The sequence below is a fragment of the Pipra filicauda genome, unplaced genomic scaffold (assembly GCF_003945595.2).
Source record: "Pipra filicauda isolate LSUMZ 115617 unplaced genomic scaffold, ASM394559v2 scaffold62_size3274119_pilon, whole genome shotgun sequence".
In the NCBI taxonomy this organism is placed as follows: Eukaryota; Metazoa; Chordata; class Aves; order Passeriformes; family Pipridae; genus Pipra; species Pipra filicauda.
The window spans coordinates 1116791-1140362 of NW_024104787.1; the positions used below are offsets into that span (position 1 = coordinate 1116791).

Consider the following 23572-nt stretch of genomic DNA (forward strand, 5'->3'; position numbering starts at 1 on the left):
GCAGCATCCTCCCCAGCCTCCCACCACAAGCATAATTTCCAGGACAGCCTTCCCTGGGACCTAGCAAGGTCCAGCCAGAACCCAGATGGGACTACAGCAGCATGGCTTGAAGATGAAGGCATGATTTAACAAGGGGCAAGACAAACCTATTACAGCATGGAGCAAAGGAAAGGAAAATGGAGGGTTTGGTTTCAATTTCATGAAAATCATGTTTGGTCTCAAGCGACCACATAAATCATCAAAGAAGGAGGTTTATACTAAAGCTGTGGATAAAACAGATTTTTCCAACTTTTGAAGACTTCTGTGATTTCTGACAGTTGTCACACTACACTGAGACAGAGGAGATACACCAAGGGGTACTGAGACTTTGGGAGGGGAGAAAGAAGAGGAGGACAAGGGGGACTGACAGCCAAGAAACACCAGAACTGATGTGCTGGACATAAGAAATCACCCCACCAGGTCGTGGGGGAACCAGAGCTGGGGCTGGGCTGGCTGTCCACGCTCTGCATAAGGCACAGGGACATGTCCCTATCTCTCACTCAAACTGTAATTTGAGGAGGGGAGACGGTTGTTCTGGCTCTCACCCATTTTTCCGTTTCACCTATTAAAAAAAAAACAAATCCAGAAATGCCAGTACCTGAGGAACAATACGAGAGGTGGGAAACAGAAGCAGGGGACTCCGGTTCTCATGATGAGGTGAACCAGGTTTGAGAGTGGAGAAGAAAATATGCTGCCTGCATCCATGCCTACCCAAAACCATGTTAGTGGCATCTGTGTCCTGAGAAATGCAGGACATGGGGGTCTCTCCCAAGCTGATGTTCCCATATACCTGCCTCAAGGTGATTTTCAGCCATTATCTAGTTTCTCCCTGTAGCACCATTCCCACTGCAGACACAGCACCAGAGGCAGGGATGTTAACTGGATGCAGAGGCAGAGTAGCAAGCCAAAATTAGAAAACGCAAGCTAAAAAGGGCACTCTTACTCTTCCTCCTTCAACATCCCCATTACTCCCTACAGAAAATCCCTTATAGATGTGAGTGTGGCCCTGACATCCCTTTCCTGTGGGATGCTGACAGATAGGAATGTGGGCTGGCACAGAAGTAGGAAAGCTTATTCCCTCGGTATCCCACTGCTGCACAGGGCAAAGACACTCAAGACCTGATGTCTAAATGACATGAGAGGGTACCTCGTTGCCCCTCAAATGCAGGGTGCTTCCCTTTACCCAAAAGGTTATAAATACACAGTTCCTAATGGCTTTTTCTAGATCTATTTTTCACTGACAAAGAGGACAGACATCCAGAGGGAAGAGGGGATGGGACAACTGTTCATAAATACATCCTGGATTTTAGCAAGAACAAGCTGTGTTCTTAAACAGTCAAGGCACTCCATTTGTTTCCAGTACCTTTGCCAGAAAAAGGTAGAGGACAAGTCCAGGAGAGAATCTCATCCCTCCACAGCAGCCCTGAATGTCACATCATTAATACATCCTAAGATGTTTTTTTGGGGTAAAAATTTTTTTAAAAATCCTGCATAACTTCCATTTGATATCACTCCTATAAATAATAAAATTCCATATAGGTCTTTCACAATGCCATGCTTTCATCCCAAAACCTCCTTTCTCTTACTTTTGAGAGGAAGCAGTTATCTTTGGTCCATGTTACAGGGGAAGAGGAGATAAAATCAAGCATGTTCTGTGGTAGGAAAACCAGGAACACGTATCTAATGACAATTGAACTAAGGGATGTGACAGAAGGGGAAAACCCCCAAACACTTGAAAAACAGTCTAAATTAAAATTACCCTGACATCTGGAGGATGCCAAGTGTTTGTAGTGCATCTGAATGCAGGGCCTAGCAACACCTCTGCATGACTTTGCTGCAACTACTGCCACCTGCAGTGATGCCTTCCTTGAGGGATGTTATGTTCCTTCTACAGAATTCACCAGGAGCTGGCTGCAAAATTAGAGTAATGAAACCCTGTGCAGTGGCATGTACTGTTAGAACAATGTTAAACTCCAGTAAGATTAAGAGGCACTATTCATTCTCAACTAACTCTAGCTATCAAGAAAAGAAAAAAAAGAGAGACATCTAAATTAGACAAGTCAAATGGAGAGATGGCAGTACCTCCATCAGCAGGGTGTTCCTCTCTCTCTCTCTCTGACTGCAGAAATAGCCCCGGTACCTGGTCTAGACAATTTGTCTGCTTTCTGGGCTGCAGAGGTTGGCCAGGCAGCTCCTGCTCCACACATCTTGTGTGCAAACAAACCGGGGCAAAAGTTCAATGGCAGGGCCAACATTTGCCTGTTCTTGGCTGCACTTGCCACAGGTGAATGCTCCTGGCCAGCCTGGCACCACCACAAGCCCACCAGCTCTGACAAGCACCACCAGTCTTGGGCAGTCCCATAAGCACAGAGGGTAAAAATTGACCCCTGGAGATATTTCAGAGCCCAAAGGAATTACACCCAGGGTGAGCTCATCCATCTGCTGCATCCATAACCCTGTATCCATAACCTCTGCTAAGACCTGCACACCAGCAACTTTCATAACCCATAAGCAGCATCCATATGATGAGATGGGCTAAACAGGATGCATTTTTCACAAAAACTTTCAGAGCTGGGCTAATCTTGCCATCACACATTTAGTCCTCCAAAAGGCTGTAAGAACAAAAGATTAACCAGACACCCTAGTTAACCAGACTTCCACATTTCTGGGAACTGGAACCGTTCTATCTGACAATTATAAACTGTCCTTAAAGGTCATGTAAGAAAAGCTCAATAAAGCAGCTGGAACAGGTCTGAAAAAGAGCTTATGAACCTCCTCACTTATAAAGCTCTCTCTGGAGATTTGCATTGCTTCCGCTAGTGCTGTACCCAGCATCCAGACAAATAGTCCTGAATTTTTTAATGCACCAAAACTATGTTAAAAAACAATGCCTTAAATCTCCAGCATGAGAAGTTATTAAAAAAAAAAAAAAACACCTGAAAGCTTCTCCTGGCATCGTGGAGGATGCTTTGCTTATTCATGTATCTGGATGGCAACGTCTCGAGCGAGAAACCGCTCGATTTCTTCTTGGGTCAGTATTTCAGACGCAGGAGCTGCTGCCACCACTTCAGCCGGTGCTGGCCTCTCGCAGTTCAGGTTTGAAAAAGGGTTGAACCAACCCAAAGAGAAGGCACCGCCGAATGCCAGCTTCATTCCTTCCCAGCCGCTGATCTTCTCCCAGGTTGGCTTCTGATTTTTAAGTCGCTCAATACCCTGCAAGAAGAGAAGACTTCAGGGTCGTCTCACATTTATAGCAGGTATTTGGGCATTGTAGCACACGCAGAACTGCCTATCTATAGCCAGATTGATGCTATTTGAGTTCGAGTTAACAATGAAGACAGACATCTTGCATTAGTGAGAGTTTCATCTCTGAATTTAACAACAAAACCCTAAACAATCTGAATCTTGTGGACATATTTTGGCATCAGTTGCTATGGATGCCTACAGTACAGAGACGGCTCCTGAAAAGCCAGCCTTTTGGGAAACATGGATCTCTTCTCACACGGCTTTTTGAATACCTCCAAGGAGAGACAAAATACAGTTAGAACTTAAGAGTTTCACCTTATGTGGGCATTTTTGAAATAGCTTAGATACAGGTAAAATACTGCACCTTTTTCCAGGAATCAGGAATTTACCAATGCCACACCTAGAAGCTCACTCTGTCCCAGTTAAGAGCAAATATTTAAGAACACAATTTCCATTTACCAAATTGTCAAAACCAAATCACAGTGCAAGCCAGATAGCTCACTGGGAAGTGAGAAATTCTGTACAGGTGGAAGTGGAGGCTTAAAAACAGGACTGGAACCTTAGTCAGTCAATATTCTGATTCATTCTCCCTCCAAGAACATTGCTTTTAGTAAAGCAAACATTTTGATTGTACTTAAAGAACAGATACAGCAAATCTGGGCAGCAACATTTTTTCCTTGGTAGCCTTTTCCATGTAGAAATAAAGAACTAAAATTTATTTTCTTAATATATTTTTTTTAAGGCTACCAGTGTGAAATAGGGCACAATTTTTTATGCACATCTTCTGTATCATGTAAGAGAGGAGTCAGATCTGCAGCTGGGTAGGAGACACTCACAATGACATACAAATGATCACAGAAAGTCTGTTCTTAGAGAAGCGAGAACACTGGATCCCAGTTCTGAGAAACTCAAGGAAAGGAAAAAAACGAGCAAATTCAGTTAAAACTGTATGAAAGAAGGGTATTAGAAGAGCTGGATGAACGATACACTTGTCACGTCCTAATTCTACAGATTTTTCTTAACGACACACTACATTCAAAGCTTTGCAGTGGGGGGAAACAAATACACGCAGGAGCTCAAGCAGCACAGCTGCAGTCACAGTCAGCCTTACAAATAACACCATAGCAGCAGCCCAGTTTTGCAATAACATTGAGTCAGCATGAGCAGACCCAGGAGAAAACACACCATAAACTGAAGCACTACGTGCAAAGCTTTTTTGAGCTTCATTCATGCCCCGTTTCTCTGTGCTGACTTAGGAGAAACCCAGCAGTGAATGTGAAGAAAGGAATGACACGACCCCAAATAGGAATTCTTCAGGGTTGCAATTTCAGGAAGAAATCAAGCCCTGAAGGACTCTGAATGCTAAGCACAAGCCTGCATCCCCTCGCTCTGGTCCCAAGCTTGCAAATGTACAGTTTCAAGAGCTCCAGGGAAAAATCCCTTGCAGCCTCTGGTCCCATGGGATACCACACTTGGTGCTGCTGCAGCCATGGCCCGACCTTACCTCCCTGCTGGGCAAGCTGGGAGAGGAGCAGTGCTAGTACACAGCAGAGCGTTTTAGCACTACCATGTGCTCTTCCTCCAGGATACTCCATTTCCAGCACCCAGTGGTTGTGCAACCGGGAGGCAGAGGCTTTAGCAGCTGAAAGCAGAAGACCACCTTTGCTTGTTGGCTGTTCCTTAGTGAACTGCAGAAATTTCCCATGCATTAGTAACAAACTGGCACCACGGCTGCAGCACTTACTGTGTGAGTATCTAGAGAGAAGGAAAACAAGTAGCACAGAGCAGGAGGAGAGACAGACACCAAGCATTTGAACCCTTCCCTGGCAGCACAAGCTTTAACCCTGCCCTCAATCACGTGCTTAATCTGTTTCGATCCCTGCTGCCATCTAGATTGGGAATACAGATTTGGAACACTTCTGGGCAGCAACCCCTCCTTTCCTCGCAAAAAAAACATCGCTCACCTGCTCCGCACAGCATCTGCTAACCAAGGAGATAAGCAAGGTCAGGCTGAGGCTGTGCTAATGCCAATTAGGCAGCAGTTCATCAGAGCAGGGAGGGGCATACTTTCTCTCTCTCAGCCTGACCTCACTAATCCCTTCAAAGTACATATTCAAAATAAGCACAAGTTTTATAATTGTATCTTGATCTAATTTGGCTGCAAGCCACATGGCCAGTAGGGTGTGAGGTTATGCCTTAAAAAGAATTTAGGAGGATGGAAGGAAAGCACAGCTGTTGAAGACATTTTGTTACTATTTAATGGAACTTATTTTAAATATATATATATTATATTTACATAAAATCTCTCACCATTACTTTAGAAAGTGGGAATTTTGTATATCCAATTAAACCAACACCTGTTTATCTTTCCCATAATGCATCATGGTCTTTCACTATTCTAAGTTATATAATTTTGAACCAATACTGAAAAAAAGACATAAACCAAGAAATATAAAATACTGGACACTCCCACTTCAGTAAGAGGTACATCATTGCAAACATGGGGACAGTAAGATAAGGTTGACCTGTGGCCACTATGAGGCTGGAGGATATACCCTGTTTCTCCCACTGTTGCCCTCAGTATCTGCTCCTGTCCAGTGCCAGAGGATGGTGGGCTGCGTCGCCTGACCCAGAAACGATCTGCGGGGCAGCTCTTGCACGTTAGAAGCAATGCATTAATGTCTTTTAATGCACTTTCAAAATATGAAAGAGCAAAATGAAAAGACAAGCATTGTGACAATTTGATGGTTAAGACACTGAAAGCATTGTCATCGGAAATCACGATTAAGGCAGACTTTTCTTACAGCACTTCCTTGCACTTATTTCTGCTTGGAGTACCACTTAGCTTTCCAAGACAGAAGCACCCCGATTTGAGTTTGATTTCAATTTCTCTTGGCCAAGCTAAAACAGAACAAGCACCTGGAAACGGGCTGTCCTGCCCAAGAAAATACTTTACAGAAGTAAACCAATTTGTCTTTCTCATATTAATACTGACTCCCATTTAGTATCATTCAAATTGCACCATCAAGTTGCACAGCTCAAGTAAAACTGAGGACCCTCAGTTACTGCCACACACACACCTGACAGGTACCAATGGCATTTCTGTGATGATGCCTCATTTAAAAAAAAAACCAGTTTGACTGAAAATAGCAATACTGCATAATGCTGTTAAACAATTTGCATTTGTTTGAAACAAGAAAAACTTGGTAGTTACACATTTTTCCACAATGGTCAAAATACCAGAACAGCATAACATAATCTTCCTCCAAGATGCATAACCAACAAGGTTAATTAAAATAAAGCCAAACAGGAATGTAGAATTTACAATCGAAGAAATTTTTAAAGCAGTGAACTGAACTAAGAGATGCATTCATTAGTTAATTGCCTAAGTCACTAAAGTCTCTCTCCTCAATATATCTGATTTTGCATCAGATATATTGAGGGCCGGATTCTCTACCAGTTCAAGTTACCACACACACGTGCCTCACTGGCTGAACTGACCCTGGCCAAAGATCCAGCCCTTAATTATTAAGCTGGGAGGATTCTCTGAGAAACACCATTGCATACTAAAATCAGAGTTACAACCTCTCCCAAGTGGAGACATAAAACCCCTGATTAACAGGTCGGCGTATTACCAATTAACTCACTTTTAAACTTAAAAGCCGATCACTTAGTTAATTGACTTTTGTATGCTTCTGCCTGCTTACAAATGGAAGTGAAAGTTCAGAAAACCATTACAGATTTTTCCCAACATCTGAAGCAAAGAAAGAAAGAACAGCAAACAAGTTTTTGCAAAAGTTTTATTGCATTTGTTTTCCATATGGAAGCATTGACAGATTGAAAAGATGCAGCATTCACACTACTTCCAAAATGAGACATCCATTAAATTTCTCCTTCCCCAATCTCCCTCCCTTTCCCCGTGGCTTTGAAGCAGTCTAAACAGGTTAGTTTCCAAAAAAATACCATTTTATTTTAAACCAAGGAAAGAAAAGATTCCTTGGAAGTCATAGACACAGCTGATTTGTATACTTCCTTTGTCTGCAATTCATCTGATGAGCCCATGGGAGTCACAATCCAAAAATATAAAAAAATTCCTGCCAGAACACAAGATGTCAGTCATAGTTATGAATGGTTTAGCTTTACCCGTTTTTGGAATGCCTTCTGTCCCTCCCACTTCCATTACCACACAGTTCATAACAGCATGCATGCTCCTTATCATAATATTTCCCAATTTAAAACACACATATATGTGTGTGCATTTACACACACACACACATGTATGTACAAATATCAGAAAAGACTTACAAAGCTCTAAACCAGGGCAATGCTAAGAATATAGAATTAATCACCCTGGTATACTTACACATCCCATCAATATGAGTCTTTATAGTAATCTGGGCATCATGTCATTTTTTCACGTTAACACTGTTTAGCAGGCATTGCTCTATCAAGTCATTTACCAAGACAAACACACACAAAGAACATGATTCTGCTATTCTAAACACTTGAAAATTAGCTTTCTTCCTTTCCTGCAAGTGTAAGGCATTTAATAATCCAAAGAGTCTTCTAAATCTGCCACAGTTATCCTAAAAGGGCAACAATTTCCTGCACACTAGGGAGGGAACAGACAAAATAATGCCAGAAAGATGGAATCAGTTCTGTGGCTGGAAGGAAAAAAGAGTGTGGGGTGGGAATTGGTGTTGGCAACCTTCAAGTACTTTAACTGTATGCAATCACCAGGTCAACTGGCTTTCTTGCTGTGTTGCCTTCTTGTCTTGCACCTTTTGGTACACGAAGTATCTGCTTCCCTGTTTAAGTTCACTTATGAAAGAGCAACATGCTCCTTCAGGAAGTCCAAAGGTGTCTGTGTAGGGCTGTTGGCACTCACATGTCATCCACAGAGCTCATCACAGTCAGGAGACAGCATGAGAATCTACTCAGAAGAGGTGGGTCATAACAGAGAAGAGAGGATCCCCTTCACATTAGTTATGCCATACAGAAAGCAGAGAGAAACAAATGCCAGTAAAGTTAATGTGATAAAAAAAAAAAAAGAAAAAAAAGAAAAAGAAAAAGAAAAAGAAAAGCAGCAGCAGTTTCAGCCAGAGATATAGAATTATCTAAAATGGTGGAATACAGGGCTTTTTTTTCTCTGCAATTATCAGCCATTTAATAGACATAAAAAAGTTCATTTTGCTTTTTGTTTTAAACATTCATGGAAAATTTGTAACAGTAGTGCTGTAATATGTTTCTATTTTAGTGGAAATGCTGGTCAAGAATTCCTCAGACCACATACTGGTACGGGTCTGCTTTTCCTTGGTCTGGTGTTGCGAATGGGCTAAGCCATGCTATAGAGAACGGATGGCCAAATACTGCTTTCATGTTCATCCATTTTGTTTTTTTAGCCCATCTTCTCTCTTCCTTTTTCAACTGTTCTATTCCCTGAAAACAGAAATATCACATTTTCAGTCAAATACTCAGGTTTTGTAGTTCTGGATTCGGGGAGAAGTCTACTCTCAGTTACCCCTTATCCAAAGGATGGAGTAAGAAAATACAAATGTACCTGTATTGCCTTTCCTTTTCTTCTCACTGCTTTATATTAAAAAATATTAAGGCTATAGAGTGTTCCTTGGAAATAAAATTACTTTCAATTTGTTCAGTCCTAGATACTTCAGAAACATTTTATGACCTGACATCCAATCGTCTGTGACGTCAAATAAAAAAAAAACCCACCACTTAAAACCAAACAAAAAGTATGTGCTTTAATGGCTGAACGCATCATGTGCTAACCAGATGGAAAAGATTTAGAAGAATCCATTATAAGCTTGCAGACAAAAAAAACAAAACAAAACAAAACAAAAAACCCCACAAACCCAAAGATAATCTCTATAATGCTCCCAGATTCACCAAGCAAGTTCAGGAAGTGCCCATGGCTCAGTGTAGCTGAGTCTACCTCTTGCCTCTTTGTATGTCATTAGAATCACTGCTAAAACATGCATGGGCTGACAGCAGGGAGAAAGGGTTAAATAAGACACTGATTCGAAGAAATCATTGGCATCGTTTAGTAAAGGTTAGAGGCAGAACAAAAATAAGCCATCAAGCAATCAGCTGAAACATTCACTAGTAAAACATTTAAAAAAATTTAAAAATTCCACATTGTGTCTAAAACCCACAGAGTGAATTTGGTCTTTCAGGAAAGCCATATATGCCTGGCTGCCACAGAAGCAAAATGAACAAGTGCAGTCATTGTAGAGCATTACTCTTCCACGGGTAGCAGCAGGCAGATGACTCTGTTCTTTAACTCTGCACCTTTTGCAAGGTAAGGTTTCTCCTGACCTACATGTCTCTCCCATGCTATGAATTAACGCACTGCAACACATCTTTGTGTCTCAAATTACCGGTGCTAGGAGCTCTGAAGAACACAACATGGGTCAACTGCAGGAGTTGTGCTGATCCCTGGTAAATGCCACCTCCAGAGACAAGAGCAAAATACCAGGGCTCTGGGTCCCTTCAGGCAGAAAGGAACCATCTTGGTGGGACAGCATTCTCAATATAAGGAATGATGTTTCCCAGTGATTGGAAGAGAAAGGTGAAAAAAGAGTAAGACACAGCCCTGCTGTCTAAAATGTGAAGTAAAACACTGCAAGAGAGCACAACGAGAAGAATTTCACCTGGAAGAATTCCTCTGCTCAAAACAGATTGCTTGCCAGACACAGCTAGCTCAATGCTAGCAAATCAACAATGAGACATTCCACAGAGCTAAATCCTTGTGGGTACATATTCAAAAAAGAAAACAAAAATGAAAACACACAACCCAACAGGGGGAGACCATATTTCACTTTTTTTTAATTTTAGATTGTTGCATTGCTCCTTTAACATCTATAAGTCCCCAGAATCAGAGGGAAAGGGAAAATCTGGGGAACTTATTTGGTTGCCCTGCTGTAGGAAGCAGCTTCTAAAAATTCTTGACAGGTTTCAAAGACAGAGAAATTCAAATGATAATTTCACAGGCAGCATTGCTAATTTACACACTTATTGATAAACTCAAGCTCAGCAGGATCTGTAGAACACTGTACTTCTTCCTGGGGCTCCCCATCAGAAAGAACAATGAAGTCTTCCTCTGAACACAGAAGAGCCAGAGGTGGAACATCAGCCTCTTGCAGAAGCCAAGCATAAAAAAAAAGCACTGCAAAAAAAAAACGCGGGAGCAATGGGCTCTTACAGCATATGATGCCAATCACAGCTCTCCAATGGCAGCAAATATACCTATTCTAGCTTCCACTGGCCATGGGCAATCAAGGGAAAAGAAACCTAAAGGAAGCAGGGGAGGAAAGAAGAGCTGTCACTCTTTTAAGACTATCACTTCTCTCCAACCACTCCAGTCAATTCAATTATATCTGAGCGTGCTTGGTGAAGACTAGAAGTATTCACAAGTGTGGGAACACACCCAGGAGTCACCAGCTCCATCTTTACAGAAGTGGGGAAATGCAGGCATATAGGATGGGCTGCAACACTGCTATGTAACCTCTACTATGCCACCCTTGAACTGGGGATGATTTGATGGCTTTCCAGCAGACTGTAACCAGCAGGCTTACATGAGCCTACTCCACTCCCTTTTCTTTTTCCATCTGGCAAGAGTTTTTGAACTATTTAAGAAGTAGCCAAAACTAGAAAATCTTCCAGGCTAAAAGAAGTCTCCGTGTGTTTGTGTATATGTATCCCTCCCCCACCTACTTACTCATCTTGGCTTTCCAGTATATTAACCTGTAAATAGTGACAATCGGGGCACAGCTGAGTTTCAGACAATACCAATGTAAAAGCAAAGAGAAAGAGGTTCTTGAATCCATAGGGAAAAACACTCTCTACAGAGTAATCCCAGTTACCAATACCTACTTTATCGCAGGTACTATCAACACAGCACCCCAGCCAATACATAGGCATACACTACCTCCCACAGTAACCTTCAGGGACCACAATCCAGCACTGTGATAGCTCAGTTTATTACACTGGATCTTTCCTCAAGGGGTACATGAACCTTCTGTGCAATGAGATAAAAACCTGTAACCCTTCACTGTTTCTACAAATGGTGAGAGACAAGGTAAAGGAGAGAGGGTGTGAGACACTCACCGTTTCATCGGTGCAGATGGAGTGTACTTGGGTCCCAAACATAACTGAGGTGAAGATAAGAAATAGGAGAGCCTCGAAACACAAGAGGATGAGAAGAATCACCGTAGTCGGTGGAGAGAAGGAACTGCATTCTGTGAAGACAAAACAACAGAGTTGGAAAGGCAGACATCAAGTAATGCAGCAGCTGCAAAACACCTGCTAAGCCACAAGTTTTCCATACTCAAACTGACAAATAAATTATACGATCACCATTCCCAGAAAAGTACACAGGGAAGCTTTCACATTCTTGAGGATATTCAACCATAAAATGATCACTCCCACAATTAAAAAAAAAACAACCAACAAACAAACAAACAAGCAAATAAACCAAAAAAACCCCACACAAACCCTGCAACACTTCAACTTGCTTTTCCATTTCGGTTTTTCCCCAGCATACTGACTAGGATTCTATTCTACTCCATTTCACCTGTAGCTTCTCTCTTAAACCTTAGTCTTAACAGATTTTCCACAGTGATAAAGTCAATTAGAAATCTCAAGCTGGCAGTCAGGACATGAGGATATGTAGCAACAACCTAAAACCAGAGTATACTTCTTTCATAACTGCTCTAAGCCATGACCTAAAGAAGGTCAGATTAAGCCAAATTCTTATTTTTCCTCATAATCTATACTGCAAACTCAAGCAAGAGCTAAAAAAAACCCCAAACCAAGAAGGTAAATACAAAAGAGAAGCAGAAGAAAGGAAGAGGAAGAAAAATGTTATAGGGCCAAGCTCATAGTGTTGAGTGTTGTAAATGTCAGAACATCTCCAGATTTTTTCAAAATCCAAGACTCTCACCAAAAGCCTGTATTTTTCTCATGAGCTGTTAAGCTTTAACAAATACACCATAATCAGGGGCTAACACAATCTGCACAAATGGAAGGAGCTGCAACAACCTATCCATCTCTCATAACAGCTCTGTTCTACCACCTAAACCTGGGGTAGGTGGGAAAGTGCTTTCCCCACACAAACAGGCTCTGAGAAAGGGGGTAAAGGAAACTACCTTTTGATGTATCCTTCCCTTTATGGCCCTGGCCACTGTAGTCAAATGCAGTTCTCAGTGACAGTTGGCAGCTGTTTTACAAAGTTTTGAACCACAGAACAACCTTGTCAAACTCAATTCATATGTATATCCTCTGCAATAGTATAAACTAAAACCAGTCATTATATTGAATAACACAACTGAAATTCCAAGAAAAAAAACCCTAATCCTTTTCCAAAAAAATTCAGAAGCAGCACATATAATCTGCACACACATTCTTTGACAGCTTGCAGTTTGACTCAGCATTACCTCGAGGATTTCCTATATCCATTTATGGTTTTAAAAACATATATAGACTGTCTTCATAAAAATTTACTCACTGGCTGATTCAGAGTGAGGGTTGGAGTTTTTATTTTGGCTTTTTTGAGCTGCTTGGGTTCTGGTTTCGGTTTGCCCTTTTTTTTTTTTGGAAAGGAATTGTTTGTTCTTGTGAGGGTGGATTTTTGGATCTGAGTTAGCATGTTTTTCTGGCAGTCTTGCAAGAATGATTCACGTTACCCTTTTAAAAAAAGCATATGCATTCCTCTTGTCTTGTGTTGGCATTCAGGAAATTAGTGCTGTGTTCATTTCAACAGTAAGTTATCGCACACATACTTGTTAGGTGTCTTTACATCTCAGCTTTTTCCTAGGCACTATCAGGTGTAAGTTGAAACAGGACTTTTCAGGACAGAGATCCCAGCAGATCAAAAAGAATTATAAAGTTCCAGGATTGATCATTAAAAAAAAATTAAAAAGAGATAGCACAGCAGAGCCCTGATAGCATTCTTCTGAAACAAGCAAACTACATTATAAGTTCTTACTCAAAAACTAATATGATATCTTAATGAGGTATTTTGTTAGTACTCACTTGTCCAGTCTTCTTCAAAGCAATACAAGAAGTGAAATCCCACCATGATTAAAGCATGCAGGGAAATCAGTGCTATATACATCTGAAAAATAAAGGATGTAATATAGGTACCAGGTGAGTTTAAAGACCAAAATGCTACATCTTCCCAATGCTTCAAATAAAGCAAAGTGCTAATGTTTCAAAACAAAACCAAACCACAAACAACTCCAAAAACAATCAAACTCTTCCATCTCCCCTAAACAAGCACCATGAAGCTGGCAAATACCAAGACTACACAGACTCATTCTGGCCTTACTAACAGCTCTGAGCAAATATGAGGGAGACTGCTGAGTTCAAAGCCAGCTGGATACCAAACTCAGCCTCCCCTGTCCCAGAGTGGCCTTCCACTCAGTCTAGTGTCCTTATCTCCCCTATGTACAACACAACTTTCAGAGAACAGTAACACTGACATCTAGGTATCACACTGTCAAAGCTTACATCCTTGCTCTTGAGAGCCCTGTAGTCTCCCAGAGAAACAACAGTTAATTTGTTTTAAGCAGAAAACGCACTTTATCTGTTTTCCAGCTTGAGCTCAGAAAAATGATGTATTTGTTTAATAAGCGCTTTCCCTGAGGCAGATGCTTGCATGGAAAATTTCTCTCTGGCTTTAATACTCGGTAGTAAATACTTTTTGTTTTAAACTAGGTCTTAGCTTTGTAACAGAAAGTGTATGTAACAAAAAGTTACAACAGAAACTATATGCAGTACTACACATACATTACAATTTACCAAGACAGGGCTAAAAATATGACTCTCCTGAACGTACGAACTCTGACAAAGGTCAGCAGATACTAGAAGTGAGAGAGATTTTGTTAAAAGAAATCCCTGTGGAAGCAGTAAAAGGCAATAGGGGAGCATTTTTTTTTCCAGTTCAGTATGTTGCCGTTCTTTCACTTCCTCAGGTCTCAAAAAGCATACCCAAGAACAAAACCAGCAACCCTTAGTTTGTTTCTCTCAACTCCATTAAGTGTTTAATATAGTCTGCTTGAAAGTAGATGTCAAGTTTTAATAGAAACTGAAATCCTTTTGATAGGACTAAAACACCTAGCTCGCTCAAGGTGAAAAAACAACCTTGCTCAAAGGAAAGAAACGGGATTAATTTTGTTCTGTAATCCACATCCTAGCAAACCACAGCACAGAACACTAAGCCTTTCCATTTAACTGAAAATCTCCCCCTTGTTACTTGGTAATATGAGAACAGTCTTTCTCAAACCTGCAGATGTCTCAAAAGATTTATTAATAAAACAGAGCATCACTGAAAGTCAGCCTTGTAATGTTCACACTACTCCCACGGGATATTCACAGTTTGCTCTGATGAAACACATTTCAACCCTTCCAGAAATATGCAGTATTCAAGTGTGCACTGCTGTTTTCTTACTCATGCTACAGATATAGTACAAAAAGTCAAACACCTCCTTGGTTTTCAAGTACAAAAATAAACCCCTTGCAATTAAAAGGTGGATAATTCTTGCCAAAGGGGATGCAGACTTCCCACTCCTCGCTTAAGATGTAGCAACAGCTCTTATTACATGATCCCACACAGGTACTCATACAACCATAAAGCTTAGGAGCCCTATATAGGGCCTGGGACCCTACCAGCCACAGTAAAAGGATGGCCCATCCATCAAAAAGCTCAATGCCACAATAAACTACTCCCATTACAATATAGATGCTCAACAACTGCCAAAAGAAACCTCAAAAAAACCTTGAAAATACTTCCCATGATGTTTTTTCCCATTGCTGTGGGTGGATGGGTCTGTGTGGGTGAGTGGGTGGGTGTGTTCCCTAACTAGTGAAACAGAAGTCTGCAGCAGCTCCCCGTAAAGTTCTTCCAAAACAGGAAGGAAGAGAAAGCCAGCCTTGGGAGCTGCCTCACAGACTACACGCTGCATTTCAGCGCTTCCCACTGGACAACCTCAAGCATCACTTGCAAAATACTTACTGTAAACAGTACAAAGTACTTCTGGTTATTCTCTCCTACACAGTTATTGACCCATGGGCAGTGATGGTCCATTTTCCGAATACACCTCTTGCAAACACTGAAAGAATAGAGGTCTTTATTAACAGCACTTTTCATTCCAGGAACATAAGATTTCACTGGGGTTTGGGGGACAAAGAAACTACAGAAAAGAATCAGAAGTGAAATCTGAATCTTAAAAAATTTACCTGTCACCATATTTATGTTTGTGGTTTTTTATCTTGACTAAGTCTGTTAAAAATGAACCACAGAATACCAAATCACCACTGCAAAAATTAATGCCACATTATTAAAACCAAAGAGAAATCAGAAAGATACAAAAAGCAGTAATGAATAAAGATATTTTTCAGAGTTGCTAATTACAGACTACGGTTTATTTACCAACATTTGCTGGCAGCAGGAACTTTCAGAAAAGGAAGTTAAATAAGGCACTAGAAAAGATTCTTGACATCGAGGTTAGCCACATACTAATATAAAATAGCTGTGGCAGTCAGTCAGGAAGACAGTACCACAATACACATTCAAGGTGAAATTAGATGTTAAAGCACTTCACAAAACCAGGCTAATGAAATCAAAATTCAAATTCTTGCCAGCGTGCACATTGTGGCCAGAAGTCAAATAATTAAAACATTATTACTTTGTCTGGACATCATTCTCTTGCTTAGTCAGTAACAGCTTCAATTCACATAATAAAGGAAGTCTTTTTCTTTGCTGCTTTCTCATACGATAGGAGACGAAAGGCAGTCTCCTGATACCACATTGCACAAACAAGCACAGAAATCAAATATGAAAAAACACAAAACCCCAAAGCAAACAAACAATGGACCCAGAAAGGAAACAGCCATTCCAGAACAATTCTGGCAGCCCTGAAACAGAAAGGATTGGGCGCTCTGCTAATTTTATTTTTCTTCTTATAACAAAAAGTATTTTGACCTTAATATAACAATAAACTTCAACACCCAAACGCTTAAGGGAAACTCAAACAAAAACATGTTCTTATCTGCACGTATGAATAAATAATAGAAAACCTCTCTGTCAGAACAGCCTTTCACTCACTCTACGTGGTGGGAGGGAGTAATCCCCAAGGATACTTGCATGCCTGAAAAACAAATGAGTTGCTATAACCCCGATCCTAAATGAAAGGTCAGGCAGGCAGGCTCTGGCCTCTCAGCATGGGGTCAGATCAGGAGATGCTTCTCCTTAGGTGTGCTCAAGTACCCCATTACCTTCCAGCCCCAGGTGCAGTGGAAAACCGGAAAAGTCTCATTTTGCCAGAACAAGCAGCTTGAAATTATTTTTGAGCTACATGGGGACTGCAATCAGCTGGCACAGTAAAAACAATTTATCTGCCAGATAATGTGCTTTGTATTATAATGATCAACCACTGCTTTAAAAAAATTAAAAAAAAGGAGGGGGGAAGGTGGGGCAGGTGGTGTAAAGGAGGAGGATGCCTCCTTGTCTGTAGATGTGCACACACTTCCCTTGGACTCTGAAACAGGGGAGTACCCAAGCAATCCCTTCAACTGCTCCTAGGTCCTAGTTCCCCAGAGAGACAACCTGAAGCAGCCAAGCCACAGATGTGGAAGAGGTAGCTAAGGCTGAGAGGAGAGGTTTTATTCCCTGTACATATACCAAAAGCAGTTGGATGACAAGCAGAACAGGAAACTAGCTGGTGGAAAAAGAAACATAGAAACCATGACTGAAAATTACAGGCAAGCAGGGATTACCCAATCTCAGACACTCTCCCCCTATTTGACCACCCAGCTTCCAAATGCTGCCAGGACTAGCTTACTGGGCTTAGGGGACTCACTAAATAGAACATGAATCAAAAAACATCCTGGTCCCTCTGGCATACCACTAGCAATATCTCCTTCTGATGCATATGCACAACCTTGATGTGTTAAAGTCTAATAAATCTTCCTAGTCCATAGAAAACCTTTTGACTGAAGATTCTCAACAGCATCAGTGCTCAGTAGATAAGCTTCCCAAATCTTAATGTCTAAAAACTTCTCTTAAAGCATGGAAAAAAGGATCACAGTGATGAGGTTTTGTGTTTAGCCAGAGTTGTCTTCATTTACCTATGCTGTGAGTCATCATCAAGACAGCATTTTAGATGTGAAGTTTCATTCATAATTGAAGAGCTGTCAGAGGGGATTTTACAGTAGCATTAATAAGTGATAAGCATGATCACATTGCTCCTGATGAATAACCAACTCCTGATTTTGATTAGAATAAAAAAACAACAAAAAAGAAAAACATTTGCAAACTAAAGCTCTGAAAGTAAGTATGAAAAATGCAAACAGCAGAACAAGTTTGTTCAGCTCAGTATCATGTATTCCCCTCCCCACAAGACCACTGCACAAATCAGCAGTAATCCTGGTACAAGCTCTCTTGGTACGTTTTGGGTTTTGAGGAGGTAAGGAAGTGACACCAGTGCAAACTCATTAACTACTTACTGGAAAGCAGGTTCGCTTGCTTTAAAAGCAGAAGAGAATTTTAGGAAGTAGTTATTTTTTTGCTCACTGCCTTTAGTACTAAAAAGCTCACTACCAGTTACTCTCTTCCGGGAAGTTTATCCTACCAGAAAAAGAAAGGACATGACAGATCAGTAGGCATACTGATCTATCACACAGCACAAAACAAAGTCACAGTACTCAATAAAAATGTGGAAGTCTGAGCTCTTAAAAAATATATACAGTTATCTGTACTTTAGTTTTAACTTAAATATCACTTCTAAATAGAATACACAGTTAGACAAATGGGTTTGTGAATAAAAATAAAAATGGAAAAGACACTGACCCTCTGAGAGACATTACATTTTTCAGATTTCTATGCATTCTGGTACATAATGTCTCTTTTTAAGTCACGTTTACATGAAAATTTATGGAATGCCAATTACAAGGCTGGAGCCAAGGTAGCACTCATTTTAAGTGTTTCTCACTTTAAGTGGCCCCAATGTCCTATAAATAAAAATTTGTTAGGAAAGGCCTGAGATTTTTTTCAGAGAAACTTAAATGTGTCTGGCACTATTGGCAACAGAATTCAGATACCAGTCTCTCAATTTACCCACTCCAGTCTCAGACTCCAATAACAATTTAGATCAAGGCACACTGGTGGATAATTCTTGAGGTCTTAATAATACAGCTGTCTTCAGAAAAGACTTTACCTGCAGTGATGTGCTCTGTCAGGTTTGATGCTACAACACTTTGGGCACTTGTAAACCACCTGGCCTGGCTTTAGCTGCAAACTCTCAATGAACTCTTTTGTGGCATTACCTTTGGGTACAGCACCCTGCAGGAAAAAAAATAAACCAGAAGATTAACCTGTGGACATTACAACTGCTAAGAACAACAGGATGACTTAAAACTATGGAAGGGGAGGAAAAAGAAAGAAATAAGAACTTCCCTAAGATCAACAGAGTTGCAAGAAGATTCAGAAAAGAAATGAAAATGTGGTACTAAAATATGGAATCACATACTTAAATATCATTCTGGTGGGGTTTTTCGGGTTTTCTAAACATCAATAAATCCTCACTTAAGCAATTATTCTTTTGTAATCCTCTCATAAGCTTAAAATATTAAAGAATCCTCACCCCTCTTTTCACATCAACAAATTTATCATGCCAGTGTTTTGTATCACAAACTGGAAACAGCAGATGTTTTATTCCAATACAAGCAGCTACTTCCTGAAGTATCATTTTATACACTAAGAGTTGCTGGTAAACACCTCGTGTATTTATATTTATGCTTCCGCTGTGTATTTGTTATTTAAATTAGGGCCTAACATTCAAACAGTGAACACTAAAAATCTTCCCACCTGAATAAGACTAGGTAAAACATTCTTAGCTGTCTTTAAATAGGTAACATATTGCTGCTGCAGGAGCCCAAGTTCATGAGTTTCCAGTCTTTTTTGCTCAAAAAACTATATCAAAGAAACTCCCTCCCCTCAAAAAAAAGTCATGAAACATACTGTATGAAATCACTGCTGGTACATTGGTACAATTAACTTCTGTGAATTTAAGGCTTTTTTATTAAAATAAAAACAGAGAAGCAATATTTTGACAGATTTCTGACAGAACGGTCTCTTTTTAACATATCTATACAACGTCCTAACAGCAATAAACAGGAAAGATACACACCAGTGAGAGAACTGCATATTGAACCAGTATTATAAGGCTTTCTAGAGTAATAGTTTTTTCCACAAAAACTCCCAACAGGACTGACCAATTAAAAAAATTACGAAAACCAACTTCCCCAAAATGCTACAACTCATGTTCTCTCTCTTCAACACTCAGCAAAGCTCAAGACCTTAGGAATGTTTTAGCAAGAAGCAGTTCCTGAAATGCGAGACACATGCTATCAATTCTGAAAAACTCAGGTGTTCATTTATTTATAGTAAGAATTTTGTTTGTTTGCCTCAGCAGTGATTTCTGTTTCATTCTGATCCCAGACGTGCCCCTGGCTCCCCATGTCCTGGCAGCTTCCTTAATCCCTGACTCACACTGTCTGCCAGATGTTGCTGCATCCCTTCTCTGTATCTTCCCTTCTGCATTTTATTTAGCTGAATTCCTCATTAAAAAAATGAAACAAAATCCCACTGGCTCTTGCCCTCCACACACATAAATCCCACCTCACACTAGGAATTAACATATCTTTTCCAAATGACTCTCAATAGAGATTGTATCTGCTTCTCCAATGTAGCCTGTTTCAAAATACAGCTTTTGTTTCAAAAGAGTTTCTAGTAACTCTGCAAAATAATTCCAGCGACTTGAAGGTCCCTAGGCATAAAAGCCACACAACATACAATAATTAACAACAACCACCACCCTTAGGACACAAACTATCTAACAAACTGCTGCAGCCCAGTCCAATGACCAGAAGTTTCAGAGCATAAACTATTGCTTACAGTTCTGCCCAGCAGCAGTGTGCAATTCAACCGTCTTTACTATAAATTGTGAGATTACCCCAAATCAAGCCATTTCTGCACTGTTGTGGCTTCTGGAAGAACTGGAATCTAAGAAGCAAAGATTGTTCTGAACTCTTAATGGCACCTTAACAAGGTTTGAAGTAGGAAAAGACATTTGGAAGGAAGAGAATATCAGAGGTACACCACCGCTCCCAACAGCAACAAGAACACTTGTGAGGAAGGGGACAAGAGAAATCTAAGCGTGTCTTTCCTTCCACTGACGACTGGAGATGGAGTTTTGAATTGAATCTACTGTCCAGGGATTAAGCAGCAAATAAACTATCACAGGCCACTCAGCATCAGCCTTATGTTGCTAAACCGTATCTTCTCACTAGCTGAAAGATGACAAACGAGCACATCAGATCTCTCTGAGCAATGTCCTACGGATCCACACAGGGAAGTCTTACAACTCTGATGCTTCCCAACTTGCCTAACAGCTCTTAGCACACTCACACAATATTTATTTCAGCATTGTCCAATACACTCAACAAAATCAGGAGAATGTGAGATGGTAACATGGCTTTTCAAAACAACACACGTTCTGCTCCATTCTGCTGAAGCAATACTTGCCAAGGCAGACAACTAAAACCAGCTTTTCCAGCTTTACTGTTTGTCAAGACATGACAAGCCACAAACACGAGATCTGCCACTGGGGAGAAAACAGCGTCAGAGAAACACTCTCCTTCCCAGTGAAAAAGAGGAGCTGCTCACACACTGGGAATCTAAAGCTGGGTCCTTGACTTTGCTTCTGACTTGAGTGGGATGAAAAATTAGCATACCACATCAGCAGCCTCACTCAGCAGGCTGACACACAGAAGATTATTTAAATCTGCCACTCACTCGGCAAGTGAGTTACCCAACATCTAGCAGACAAGAAAAACACCGCCTGTTTCTTTCCGAGACACACAGAGAGAGGTATACTTACTGGATCTGTCAGCATAGCACGAAAATGTGAAGCCAAAGCGAGGAAAGCCAAGGTGTTGAACAGTGTGCCATTGATGACACTATAAACATAATCTCTTGATGGAACTAGCATGACAAGAAGGACTACAAAGTCGGCATAGAACACCAGCATCCAGGTAACGACAGCACATGCAATACCACAGCCATCTCGAATAAACCACATTGTTCCCAGGGAAGCGCGGCTAGGAGGTGGAACACACTTTTCTGGCTGGAGGTATTCTGGTGTCCTTTCAATATCTCTGAAGCGGTGGACTGGAGTAATCATCATAGGCTATTATGTCCATACTTGCATCTGAAAAAGAGAATCAGAAACAGTGTTCACCGCTCTGCAAGACATGCGGCCCTCTGTTCATGGAAAGGCACAGCGATCACATGGAAAATTCAAAATTGCAGAAAGACAGTTGAAAAAGCAAAAAAGGTAAATAAATCAAATGTGAAATAATGGATTTGGAAACCACACTCTTTCACTTATCGGAACACTTCTTACTCAGAAGACTCTCTAAGTGCTTTTAAGAGGTGCTTAATTATACATTAGGTCCACCTGTGTGCCACCTCCCCCTGCGGAAAGGCAACAAGCCTTGCTTTTAATGAAGAAAAAGTCATCAGCTAGGAGCCAAGAGGAGCTGCCCCAACAGGAACTGAAGCAAGAGCTGGGCACTGCCATGTGAGGAAAAGAGGAAAGACCTAGCACAGCTGGCAGGGTCCCTCCTTGCTGCCTCAGATCTGGGGAAGGGTCTCTCCTACAGACACTGGGTAACTTAGCAAGTAGAAAAAGTATCCTTTCTCCTTAGCCATTGACTCACAGCTTTGGTGTAAAACTGCAAAACCCAGCCACTCTAAAATTAGATTTGCAGGAATTGATCAAGAAGCAACCCAGGCAAAGATCTCAACAGGAACTTCTAGTCTTGGCTGAAGGATGGGCTTCCCCAGCAACAGCTGTCTCCTACTCTCACCTTTTCCTCCAGCCTTACAATCCTTGAAAGTCTTCTGCTTTGCCATGGCTCTCACACCACTTTTGCTCCATCCCTCAAAGGCATTTGTTTTCCCTCCCCTTTAGCACTTCTAGTCAACTCCATTCCACTGTAGTAAGAGCACTAACACTGACATTGCCCTGTCCTCTCCTCTCTGCAGGCACCTTGTCTATCCAGAGGGTAAGGTCCACCTTGGAGCCAGAAACTGTAATATTCCAGGTATATGCGGCACTTACTGTAGTTCCAGTGTAACTCCCACTAAACACAGGCATTTGAGAAAACAGAAAAGGTGCTCATAAGTCTCTGGCAAGGGATCAATCCATTTGCAGTGTGAATGTACACCACTCAATAATTGAGCACACCTGGAATGCTAAGCTTTGAAAGAGGCTCTTTATACACCCAGCAGCTTCTTCCAAAGACACTTCTTCACAGAGTATTTGCACAGTGCTCTAAGCACTCAAAAACACTACAACCTCTAAAGACCCACCTTCTACAAAAATGGCTACAATAATTTTACTACCAAATACTCTGAATTGCATATACCTGAACGGAAGGGATCAGCCTCCCGCTATTTCAACATATCAGGCTTTTCAAAAAAAGAGCGTGCATTATGCAATTTTATTTCAGAGAAACGAAGACAATGTTCACCATTAATTATGCTTTCTGCCAAAAATGTTCATACTGAAGCTGCTTTTGTACTTGTTTAAAAAGTTACACTGTTGCCTATATAAAGGGGAGAAATTTTACAGAAAACATAGTCAGCAAATTGCAAAACTACCCAGGACCTTAAACTTCTCTCCAAATGTTATCGCTGAGCTCTGTCAAGCACAAGGAGAAAGCTCTATTCTGCATAATGCAAACCAAAAAGGAAATGTTATTGCCCCTACCCAGACAGGGAAGAAGAAGATAGTTTGCTTTTTAGTTATTATTTCAAGAAGACCAAATTCATAAGAGGAAAATTAGTCTTTTAAGGCCAAAGATGAAGGTTATTAATGAGCAGGATGATTAATTGCATCCAAGCGCAGAAGTGATGAACTTTGTGTGCCTTAGTGCGAGTGACATCGGGGAGAGGTGACTGGAACTGCTACTGCTACTGCCACAGCAAGAGTCAAAAGCCAGGAGCACAAAGTTTCTAGGTGAAGAGAAGGAGATGAACTAGACCATTTATAATATTTGTTTGCTAACATAACTGTAAATAAATAAACCAGGAGAATTAGGTATTTCTTATCTTTCTGCTTTGAGCATGTAGTATGCTGCCAAGCAAGTTTAAGACGGTTTATGAATCTGAAGAAAGTCACATGGATTAATGTTAAAGCATATC

At 40.9% G+C, this 23572-nt stretch overlaps 1 protein-coding gene across 5 annotated transcripts in view; it reads right to left on the bottom strand.

Moving 5' to 3' along the window:
• Window positions 1–583: 583 nt before the first annotated feature.
• Window positions 584–23572, bottom strand: part of ZDHHC3 (zinc finger DHHC-type palmitoyltransferase 3) — a 35971-nt gene continuing 12982 nt past the window's right edge. For 4 of the 5 annotated variants that reach the window (XM_027718958.2, XM_027718956.2, XM_027718957.2 and 1 more), the window contains exons 2-7: window positions 21243–21572; window positions 18519–18643; window positions 15317–15413; window positions 13336–13417; window positions 11410–11540; window positions 584–3252 (exon numbers count right to left, since the gene is read on the bottom strand). In XM_027718958.2, coding sequence (XP_027574759.1) covers window positions 3013–3252; window positions 11410–11540; window positions 13336–13417; window positions 15317–15413; window positions 18519–18643; window positions 21243–21548 — 981 coding nt within the window. In that variant the 5' untranslated portion in view covers window positions 21549–21572 and the 3' untranslated portion in view covers window positions 584–3012. Of the gene's footprint in view, window positions 3253–7068; window positions 8725–11409; window positions 11541–13335; window positions 13418–15316; window positions 15414–18518; window positions 18644–21242; window positions 21573–23572 lie in introns of those variants that run through there. The other variant, XM_027718961.2, reaches the window with a different exon arrangement.